This window comes from Chanodichthys erythropterus, chromosome 12 (genome assembly GCF_024489055.1).
Source record: "Chanodichthys erythropterus isolate Z2021 chromosome 12, ASM2448905v1, whole genome shotgun sequence".
NCBI lineage: Eukaryota > Metazoa > Chordata > Actinopteri > Cypriniformes > Xenocyprididae > Chanodichthys > Chanodichthys erythropterus.
Genome location: NC_090232.1, coordinates 10,762,920 through 10,775,253, shown reverse-complemented (window position 1 = coordinate 10,775,253; position 12,334 = coordinate 10,762,920). Strand labels below are relative to the sequence as shown.

Genomic DNA, 12,334 nt, shown 5'->3' with positions numbered 1-12,334 from the left:
AGTTCAGTACATGGAAATGACATACAGTGAGTCTCAAACTCCATTGTTTCCTCCTTCTTATATAAATCTCATTTGTTTAAAACACCTCCGAAGAACAGGCGAATCTCAACATAACACTGACTTTTACGCAACAGTCGGGGTGTGCGCCCCCAATATTTGCATATGCCAGCCCATGTTCCCAACATTATGAAAGGCATTAGACAAGGGCACTGTTAAATGTGGTTAAAGTTACCATCGTTTCTTACTGTATTCACAGAGACAAGAGCCGTCGCTATTTTCATTTTTAAACACTTGCAGTCTGTATAATTCACAAACACAACTTCATTCTTTATAAATCTCTCCAACAGTGTAGCATTAGCCGTTAGCCACGGAGCACAGCCTCAAACTCATTCAGAATCAAATGTAAACAATATAACAGTATACTATACTCACATAATCCGACGCATGCATGCCGCATGCATGACGAACACTTTGTAAAGATCCATTTGAGGGTTATATTAGCTGTGTAAACTTTGTTTATGCACTGTTCAAGGCAAGCGTGAGCTCCGTGGGCGTGGAGCACCAGATTTAAAGGGCCAGTAGCCCTGAATCAGCTCATTTATAATGATGCCCCAAAATAGGCAGTTAAAAAAATGAATTAAAAAAAAATCTATGGGGTATTTTGAGCTGAAACTTCACAGACACATTCAGGGGACACCTTAGACTTATATTACATCTTTTTTCAAAAAGTTCTAGAGCACCTTTAATTAACTACATGTACTTACTGTAGAGTTACAGTTAGGGTTAGGGTTTGGTTTAGGGTTAGTTACTTGTAATTATGCATAATTTACTGTTATTACTATAGTAAGTACATGTAGTAACGTGTAACTACAGCACTGTAAAATAAAGTGTTACCAAAAAAAAAAAATCCCATGACTGCTAGTAGATGCTTTTCTCTCTCATCATTTTCTTAAAAGATTATAGTTTTAAATTTCAAGACTTTTTTTTTTAAATACTAGCTTCCTAATATCACCAGAGGCAACAGTTCTAACATTCACACCACATAAAAATATTTCCTTCAAACCTGTGAATGTATCCAAAAGTCCCTTTGAAACCTGATGACAGACTTTCTTCAAAACACATGACCTAATATGACAATATATCTCCCCTCTATTCAGTCATGGTCTCTGCACAAACAGACCGCAACAAAGAGAAGGATTAGGACATCACATTCAAAGCACCATATTTTAACCTATTGTCTGCTGTGAATAAAGCGTGGCCGTAACATGACTCTATAGATGTTACACGATCCCAGTGTTTTCACAGCACTGTACAAAACATACTAAAATATATACAGTTCTGCAGTTAATCACTTGGGGATTAAACAGAAGCTATTACTCAAATGAAATGTTTAAATGCATTAAAGTATTACGATACAAACTAATTTTGTCTTTGATAGGAAATGCAAACAAATTGGTTTAGAAGAAGGCTGTTATTATTGATGTTAGTAATGAAACTTAACATAGGATGCTTAAAATGTCCTTAATGAAAAACAAGCGGTGAGGTCTGAAAGTGGATAAACAGTTTACCATCTTGACCAATGCATGTGCGTTCACATAAGGGAGGATCTGGAAAATTGATCTGTGTCAAGTATGTGAGGATCTAGGGATTGAACAGGCTTCTGGGCTTCAAAGAATGGCAATTACACTTTGGTCATGAAAAAATTCACAAGCTGACACACAAAGTGTATTCACAGAACTAATGGTTCCTGACGGAACTATTCCATCCAATTAGAGTCAGGGTTTTCATTCAGGGGTCTGTGGACCCCTGGGGGTCCCTGAAAGTATTCCAGGGTGTCCATGGAAAAGACAGATAAGCACACTTTAATGCAAGCAAACTTCCTTGATAAAAGTTTAATCAAGAAAATTTACCTCATATAGCGGTTTCGGAACCTTGCATTGGCAGAATGTCTGACATGGTTGAGCTCATTTTTTGGTCGGGATGCATCAAAAATTCATTAGGAAAATGTAATTCATCTGCAAACATCTCTTCTGTCATGAACATGCTTTTACTTTGAGTCTTTTAATATCTTTTGTTGGGCTTTTAATATCTTTTTTTGGTGCAAAAAGGCTAGTGTAACCATCTAGATTGTAAAAATGAGCTTTAAACCAAATTAGCTTTAAAATATTATTACTATTACTATTATTTAGCTTTCGACTGCCAGACAGTCAACGTGGTGTAAACAACATTCAGGAAGCCAAGTCAAGTTTTTAAAAAAATAAAATAATTAAGTCATATACTCCCTTGTGAATTCAAGATACAAATACTTTTGTATGTTTTACTGAAGATAATTAAATGTTACTAGGTTATACCAGTCACTGAATCAATATAGACTATTTGCAAAAAAAATAAAAATAAAATTCTTTAAAAATTTATGAAATGAACAAACACAAAAGATTTCATGTCTAAGATCTTTCTTAGAGCTTTGCAGTTTGTAACTAGGTGTATTCCTGATATTTCTTTTTATTCTTAATATTTCCGGGACATTTGCCACCAAGTCAAAACTGGGGCCCCACTTGTTGCTTTCTGTCCCCACTGAAATGACTCAAGAGCAACATAACGGGACACTATGTTCCTCTACCCAACCCTGGTGCAAAATACAGTCTACCTCTGTTTCACACATTTCTGCTTCAATGCAGTGCTTTTAGAAACGAAGTCCTTCTCTAATACTGAAAAAAGTAGGCTACTGACATTTTCTTTACTTTTGGAGTCTATCTGCAATTTAAAAGTTAATGCACACCATTATTAAAACGTATAAACAGCAAAAAAAAGTTATTCACCAAACGAACCTTGCATTGGTACAGTCGTTGTACAACGCTTCGAAATCCTTTCTGGAAATGAGTTTGCAGCGGTTCACTCCGGGCTGGATGGCACCGAGTCCGCGCAACACGCGCACCTGCTCCACGGTGCACACCACCGGGTTTATATCCAAACGCTTGAGTTTCGTGTACACGGTGTGCAGTCCGCCGACAAGATGCTTCAAGAACAGGTCGAAGACTTGCGGGAGACAAATGAGCTCCTGTCCATCAACGCTGAAAGAAGCGACTTTCACCCCGTGCACCTCCACGATTTTGCACTCGTTTGTCGCTACGCCGCTCGGAAGCGTCGCGTTCAGCGAATTGATCAGTCGCGGAGAGTCCGCGGGACTCGAGAAGAACGGGTCGGTTCTGAAGAGTTTACCGGACACCACAGAACTCCCAGAGTGAACCGGAAGAGTCGCAGGAACGGCCATAGTGGTTATTACAATTAAATTTCTTAATGTGCCCTTTTACGTCGTCTACTTTCTCATCACTCCCTCTTATATGCTTTCCTCTCTTTTGCACTGCGTCCAGAGAGCAGACTGGCAGAAACGAGCCACGCACCCCTCTTTACCCGTGTGAAAATTCAGATGAACGGAGCGCTTCTCGGCTCGGTTGACTCCGCCTCTCATTGGAAGAATGATGCTCCATTTTGCCAACCACATGTGCTCCAATTTATGCGTGAAGACTTCACTGGAGGGAGAGAAATTACTGCCCTCCTCCTTTATTGAACGAGTGTCCAGCTCAGTGCTCTCAAGCTGTTATGATGAGTCGGACGAGATATCCCATATCCGAACCTATCCATCGGTCTCAATTATTCAAAAACAATTCCCCCACATTTATGTTTTTCTTCTAAGTATAAATAGGCAATGTTTATTTGAAGTAACAACAAATAGGCAACTTTATTTGTAAAGGCTATTTGCAGATTCCACCCACTCTGCTCACACAATTTACCACAGTACAAATAGAATTACTTCTATTTACATTTTGTGCGAATAGCTTCTTTCACTATTTACACTTAATAAACAGATGCTATTTGCGCATGTTGAAAACACAACTTACACGGGATATTTTATATAGCCTATTTAGGACCACGTGACCATTTAACTTGTTATTTTAGTATTATTTATAGCTACTATTATAGTATTTACTAATATTTTGAATTAACTTTTATTTATAGTTTTTTTTTGTATTTAGCTGTCTTTTTTTATTTATTTCAGTTTTAGTAATTTTAGTGATTAAAATTATTTTATATCAGTTACGGCAACATTTCTAATCTATCTATCTATCTATCTATCTATCTATCTATCTATCTATCTATCTATCTATCTATCTATCTATCTATCTATCTATCTATCTAGCTATCTAGCTATCTGTATGTCTGTATGTCTATATGACTATATATCTATATCTGACATACAGACATTTATATATATCTGTCTGTATGTCTAAGCAGAAGACCGACCGACCGACCTACCTATCTAGTACTTAAAATTATTTTATATCAGTTACGGCAACATTTCGAATCAATCAATCAATCAATCAATCAATCTTATCTATCTATCTATACTCTTGAAACACCTTTTCCCCATGAACCTCTGCCCAAAAATATTCACAGAAATTTTAGTAACACTTTATTTGGTAACATTTACATTTTTTTTACAGTGCCATAGTTACCGGTTACTTCATGTACTTACTATGGTAATAACAGTAAATTATGCATAATTACAAGTAACTAACCCTAAACCAAATCCTAAATTTAACCGTAACTCTATAGTAAGTACATGTAGTTAATTAATAGTACTAAGTACTTATTTGAGTAATTACAATGCAACCACGGCACTGTAAAATAAAGTGTAACCCTTTATTTTAGTGTTCTTGATACATGATACCTGTACATGTACTAACTGTGATAACAATTATGCATAATTACATGCAACTAACCCTAAAACAAACCTTAATGCAAACCCTAACGCTATAGACGTACATGTTCTTAACCAATATTACTCAGTACTTAAATGTATAATCACACTGTAACAAAGACACCTTAAAATAAAGTGTAACTGAAATTTCGTGTATAGCTGCACTCCACTGTGTTATACACTCTAAACTGTTCATGCACACTAAATTGTGCGCAATAGTGCTATGTCAAGAAAATAAAGCGTGAAATAAGAAGTATGATTTTCAGGCAATAGAAGAATCAGCTTTGTCTTTTATAGGTCAGGCTAAGTCAGGTACTCAAGCATTTGAATGCCATCTGTTCAGCATCATTGGGAAACAAGCTCACACATCTGGATGTGTCTGTGGAAAGACTTCTGTGCATCCCTCTCCTGGGACTTGTGAGAAATCCTTTGAGAAAAATGCCATAAAAATACCCCACACATCCCTTTAACCACATTTGTGTTCCCATCAGGCATGCTATCCCTTTATTCACATTAATGAATTTGTAAAAATTTCTTTTAAAGTGTTCTGTTATGGAAAATGGATAGAATTTGGTTCAACCAAAAACTGACATTCTGTCATCATTTACCTAAACCTTATATGCCTTTAAAACTATTTTTCTGGGTATCATTATCAGACACATATTTGTTGTTGTAGAATTTGTAGCACAAAATGATTTAATTGTACATGAATAGGACAAATACTATTAAATTAGATAAACTGGAAAGTAGAGGCATTTTTTTATTAGTGGCCTCAGGCTTTATAGATGTAATTACAGTAAATACAGTTTTGCTAGAGCTTTCAGGCTATTCATTTCCAGTTTGTTTTTGTAGTTTAGAAATTATAATGTCTAGTACAATGGTCTTATCTCAGCATGAGCTTTTGATATATACAAATTTAGAACACTAACTGACTCAGACGACATAAGTGAAGAGTAGGAAGAGGTTTGTTTGAAGAAGAGTGAGTCATGAAAGCATTATGCTGACACAATACTGATATAGATGCATGATCTAAACAATTTGTCAACATTATGAACACTTGAAAAACCCCTTTTGGATATCGAAAAGCAACTTAAAAACTTTGAAAGTTAATATACTGTTTGTGGGATTATGATAAAGTGTCAGGAAGATGTCAATGACCTTAATGACACTGACCTGAATTTGCATATCAGTGTGAAATACAATTATGAACAGTAAGAATGAGACTTTCTGGGAAACAAGTCTGGAGTTAATCCATTCAAATCCAATTTAAAGGAGAAAGAGAGAGCGTATAACTAGTCTTAGACTGACATACTGCTCTTTAAATGGTTAAAGGACAGTAAATTAATGATGTGAAAGCTGTAGCTGCAGAAACACATTGAATCATTTAGAGGTGAAGGAATGATTTGAAAATTGAGGGGTATTAACAAGGGTATTAATTTGACCCAAAAAAGTGTCCATCACACAGGAAAATGCCGAAATCTTTGAACATACCGGCACCGTGTGAATACTTCCGGAATTTCCATTACCGATGTTGACGTTATCGTTTTGTGTCGCATTAAGAGTGACACAAAAGACTATTTGAAATCTGATTTGAGCAGCCAGAGCGTCCAGACTGAGATGCATCTGTAAAAATCTGATTGGAATCGCATTTTAAACCACCTCCGTATCTGGTTTGTATCAGATTTTTTTTTTTTTTAAATCAGATTTCATGTGTTTTTTTGCTGTCCAGACTTTCAAAAACCCATCTGGATACAATGTGGATAAGCAAAAAATATTTTTTTTACTGGCAGTCTGAACATGGCCTTAGTGTAAATATCATCTATCACTATTTGCACTTAGTGTAATTAGCCACTACCATTTTTTATATTAAAGGTACAATATGTAAAATTTTTGCAGTAAAATATCCAAAAACCACTAAGCTAGTGTTATATATTTTGTCCAGTTTATTACTAACAATATCTCTAATGTTTTCAACTACTTGTAAATCATGAGAAAATTCCCATTCTAAACAGTGACACGGGGCAGTGCAGTCGCCTGTCAATGACGTCAGTTACCTTTGTTACCGCCTTTACTGACGTAGAAACCACATGACAACAGTACCGTGGACAAATGCGGAAGTAGTGTCTAGCGTCCAGCAAACCACTAGCTCGCTTCAAGCAGTTCCTTATTTACTTCTTGCACGTTTTATGGTGGATTGTGTTAATTATTTATGGAACATAATTACTGTTTACCATCTGCCGCTGGTTCTGCCGACAAGGACAGCTCCCGTAAACTCATGACCGGAAAAGCGGAAGCGGCGCCGGCGACTGTGTCATAATAAAAGTCCCGCTGCTCGTGAGGCGTGTGTTGATCAATCGCTCCAGCTCCTCGTTCAGCTCCCGCAACACTCGGTCCTGCTCTGCTTCATACTACAGTAACGTTAATAATCGCATCCACGAACATGAGTTCTTCCAGACTCCAATCCCTATTCTTTTGCACCGTCCGTTGAGATGGAGACCACATGTCCCAAGTTTCCGCTCTAAAACTTGGCGTCATCAAACTACGCCTTTGTTTTGAATAGGCTTCTAGCGACCTCTAGCGGAAAAAAATATCACAAATTGTACCTTTAAAAGGAGTTTGTTTTAATTTCTCAGGTCATATTAGGTTAGTTTCCTGGTCATTTGTTCATCTTATCTATGTATGTAATTATATTATAGATTGTTAAATCTCATATTTAAAATTAACAGTATCTTTAAATTTTATTAATAAAACATGCACCTGTATCCATTTTTGACATGCAAGTTAACAAAAGAGAGTGATGAAAATTGCTCCATGGCATCTTACCTTTGTTTGTATGTCACTGACAATAAATCATCTTGCTTACAGGATCAAAGCTGTATGTCTCTGTAAAAAACGTAGACATTAAAGATATTGAAAAGAAATTAAAAGGACATATTATCATATTATAATGGACATATTAATAATACTAACTAAAATACATAAATACTATATTTAAAATGCAACTTATTAACTCATTAAAACTCATTAACTCAGGAAATATTTCATACTTTGATACAATTTCTGAATAGATCACTGGATACATTATCATCATTTAAAGGTTAGTTCACCCCAAAATGAAGATTCTGTCATTAATTGCCTTCATGTCGTTCCACACCCGTAAGACTTTCGTTCATCTTCAGAACACAAATGAAGATCTTTTTGATGAAATCTGAGCACAAAATAAATCTGTTCATCATATAAAGCAAACATTTCTCTTCAGAAAATTTGGACTAAACCGCTCAATTCATATGGATTAGTTTTACGATCTCTTTATTAACTTTTTGAAGCGTCAAAATGTCAGTTGCATATGAAGTTGTTTTTCATCAAAAACATCTTCATTTGCCTTCTGAAGATGAACAAAAAGTCTTATGGGTTTGGAATGACATGAGGGGGAGTAATTACTAATTAAAGACAAAAGTTTCATTTTTGGGTGAACTATCCCTTTAAGTGGATTCGAATACACACACATACACACAAATATGAGAGAAAAGACAAGGTCAGTCGGTCAGAGATTTGGCTATGCATCAGATCACTTCAAGGACTCAAGGAATGAGAAAATAAAAAAAGAGTATGGACCATATTTCTACTCCCGTCTCATCTATTTTTTCCCTTCTTTCAAACACATGCATTTGTAGACAGACAGACACAGATCTGTCACTCAAAAGAGCAATATAAACATGATATATAAGAAAAGATCAGATGAGTGGCCAAACGTCTTCAGTAATGGAAAAAATAAATCCAGGTGCTCTAAAACAAACCTTACGATGACCTAGTCCTAGATGATGAAGAAACCTTATCTGATAAATATAATACACAGGTTAATTATCTACTTTTAGAAACGGATGTGCATCTATTGAAAGAATGAACTGCCAAAGTTAAGCGTGTCACAAACTGTCACATCCAGAAAGAAATGACTGCCTGCCACATGTATAAAAAACAGCTTAGACACACTCTCCCTTTACTTTCTGCAGATCTTTGTCATTATGTGCAAATGAGAACAGATGTGTTGCTTATCTGACAGATGCTAAAAACACTTACATGAATTTTCCTCTTGGTTAAATGAGTCTGAGGTGACAGCAGCCAAAAGTGACAATGATGAAAGACGAAGTCTCCTCCAGCTCAAATTTCCTGCTGTTATTATATGCCTGAGCTGAATTTGGACATTGGTTAGGACTAAATTTAATTATTTAACAAAGCTCTCTGGACTTTCTCAGAGTCAAAAAAGTGTTGGTTTTAGGGATGAAACGGTTACCATTTTGATGATATTATCATATCACATTTGAATTATAATTAAAACTGTATTTGAAAATAGTATACAGTGTTCAGCTTTCAGCAAAGTTGGCAACAGTACCACGCAGGCTCAGCATCCAGCCTAGGTTTCATTTTGTGTGAAAACATTACGGAAGGTAGAGTGCTAAGAGAAATTATAAGAATTTATGAATGTATAAGGGAGACCGACTGTCTTCAGTAAAGTATAGATGGCATTTGCTTTTCACCTTCCCTCTGTATAGAGTACCTCAGAGAAAAAACCCGGAAGCGAGTTAGCATTTTAGGACTTCTGGTTTCATCGCCCTAAAGTTTATGTTTTTTTTTAAGTTTTTGCTAAATCGCCTGAAATAAGGTCTGTGCTTAACAAAGCCTCTAAATATTTTCACGTTTTGATCTGTGACATAAAACACACCAGTTATAACCCACTTTAAACCTTTATTGTGCCTTAAAAACAGCAGTTGCTAACAAGTTGCTAAAAGGACATTTGGACAGCTTTTCTCATAAAAAAGTGGATAGGTATTCATACACAGCGCAGATCATAATCAGCGAGCATGTTTTTTAAAGGTGCCATCGAGTGGAAAATTGAATTTACCTTGGCATAGTTGAATAACAAGAGTTCAGTACATGGAAATGACATACAGTGAGTCTCAAACACCATTGTTTCCTCCTTCAGAATCAAATGTAAACATCCAAATAAATACTATACTCACATGATCCGAAGCATGCATGCAGCATGCATGACGAACATTTTGTAAAGATCCATTTGAGGGTTATATTAGCTGTGTGAACTTTGTTTATGCACTGTATTATAGCCGAGAGTTCGGGGGGCAGGGAGCGCGAGATTTAAAGGGGCCGCGCGCTGAATCGGTGCATATTTAATGATGCCCCAAAATAGGCAGTTAAAAAAATTAATTTAAAAAAATCTATGGGGTATTTTGAGCTGAAACTTCACAGACACATTCAGGGGACACCTTAAACTTATATTACATCTTGTGAAAGAATATTCTAGGGCACCTTTAAATAAAGTTGTTTTTTTTTAAATAAAATTTGAGGAAGCTTGGTGGTGGTGATGTTGATCCGCGGCCATGGTGTGCTGTAGTCCGTTGATAGCCTACTGTTAGCCTTTTATATCTGACGACTTTATTTAGGCTTCAAAATCTATAAATGTTGTGTTAACTTGTAAAGATTATCTTGATAGACAAAACGTGTAAGTGTCATAACCCTTTGTTAAACACAGAGCTTATTTTTTGTGAGTTTTCAAAAGTCTATGGGAAAAATGCATAGGCTTTCGATCGAGGGAACCAGTGCGCTGCTAACTTCCGGGTTGGCCTACAAAAACACGTCATCCCTGAGGTACTCTATAATGCCTAATAAAGTAGAATTTTGCCTTGTTTACAAAGTTTAGCGGGGAAACAGCTTTCTTTCTGCTGTTCCATACGTGCCACCTACTGACATTCAGCCCATCTACCGTTTTTGTTCAGATCAATTAAACAAATCTGAAAAAATACCCCAATTTTTGTTGCAAATTTTAACAGGTAGATGGAAAATAATAGCTGATGTGCATTCTGAAAATCTCAACAATTCAGATAATAAGGTAGAATTATTCATGGAACAGATAAAGATCATTCATTATCATTCCTTTTCATAAAGGTTGTAATGTAAGGTTTTCGTCAAAACTTTATTTGAACTTGTGGTAACATGTTATGTTGTAAGTGACTCAACCAGCAATTTTTGTTCATTTAAAATCCGACCATCTTTGTTAATGTTATTATTTTAATGAAAAATAAATAAATAAAATAATGCATAGCCTAGTTCTGCTAATGTTATTTGTTGGTTTTCGACATGAAATGATTTCAGTGTGTATCGGTACTTTTTGAACATTCAATTCCAGCACATTTCAACAATACCATGATAATGATAATACTGATAATGTGATAATTTTGGTCACTGATATGATATTTTCATACCGTTTTGGGAATATTTTTAATCTTTAATGAATGTTCTGTGAGACACTTTAGTGCAGAACTGCTTGGACTTTTATTTAAAAAAGTCCAAATTAGCTTAATTATTAACTAAAGTCATGTGATTTTTTTTTTATGTGGCAATATTATATAGCACAAAAATAATAAAATACTTTAAATGGATTGAATTTTTTTTGTTTTTTAAATAATATTGGGATTGGGGTTGCGATGCTAATTTTTAGTAGTCATGTACAAGAGATTACTGTAATAAAATCTGCTATCCTATTTATTTCCTTCTATTTACATTAATTCTAATAATTGTAGATTTACTACTGTAAAAAAATAAATAAATAAAACAAATACTATGAAAGTGCAGAAACTAGTAGCCAGAATTATCCTGTAAATTCACACTAAAACGTCTGTAAAGGAATGCATGTGCATGTTTGTCAAATTTTATCTCATGTCTCCCTCTTCCACTCCATTGTTTATTTCCTTTGAACGAGTCTGCAGATAGTAAATAATCACCAAATGATTTTGAAGATATGGTGCTGACAGATGCTGGAATCCAGCACGGAATGTTGCATGATTTACCACTTACAAGTGCTTGCTCAGCGATTCCCCAACTGTGGGTTTTGCAAAGCTCAAATGAGTGGGATAAAACCATGACAACATCATGACAATGAAGACAAGGCTTTTGACTAACAGTTGAAGTTGATCAGAAAGGAAGAAAGAACAAAAAGAAACAAAGATGCAGTAAATTTTCAAATCCACTTGTCAAAATGAACAAAATTTTACAATACTGAAAATAAAATATAGCATTATGGGGAAAAAAAGGACATTTCCTCTTGTCTCTGACACGTTTTCTCCCTTCTGCTCCACATGTTGGCCCTTGTTTACTTTCCACCATAATATTTCCACCCCTCCACTCTTTTTTATTTCTCCCTGGTGCAGAAGAGATTCTCTCAGTTATTGTTAGACTTAACTCTGACAGAACTTATCATTCCTTCACTGATTCCTCTCGTCCCATCAGTTTTCCTGGCGGAGAAGAGGAGTTTCCTCTGGGCTCCCTGAACATTGGCTACCGCAAGGCTCTAAATCAGTGTTGTATCGCTTTTGACTCATCTTTCTGCTTCAAGTTCATCTCAGGGTTTGGAAGGCCAGGTAAGAGCTGGCACCAGGTTTTACGACTTTCCGTTCACTCCCCATAAAGGTAGAGGGAAAAAATGCATGGCCAGGTTTTTTTCCACAATGTTGTAGATATCACTGCCTTGGTAAAAAAACAAAATTGAAAAACACTGAGATCTGA

The 12,334-nt window shown here is 35.8% G+C and overlaps 1 protein-coding gene across 1 annotated transcript in view; it reads right to left on the bottom strand.

Annotated features, from left to right (window-relative positions):
* Positions 1 to 3,445, bottom strand: part of dachb (dachshund b) — a 52,498-nt gene extending 49,053 nt beyond the window's left edge. The window contains exon 1 of the mRNA XM_067403081.1: positions 2,829 to 3,445. Coding sequence (XP_067259182.1) covers positions 2,829 to 3,271 — 443 coding nt within the window. The 5' untranslated portion in view covers positions 3,272 to 3,445. The remainder of the gene's footprint in view (positions 1 to 2,828) is intronic.
* Between the last annotated feature and the right edge of the window lie 8,889 nt (positions 3,446 to 12,334).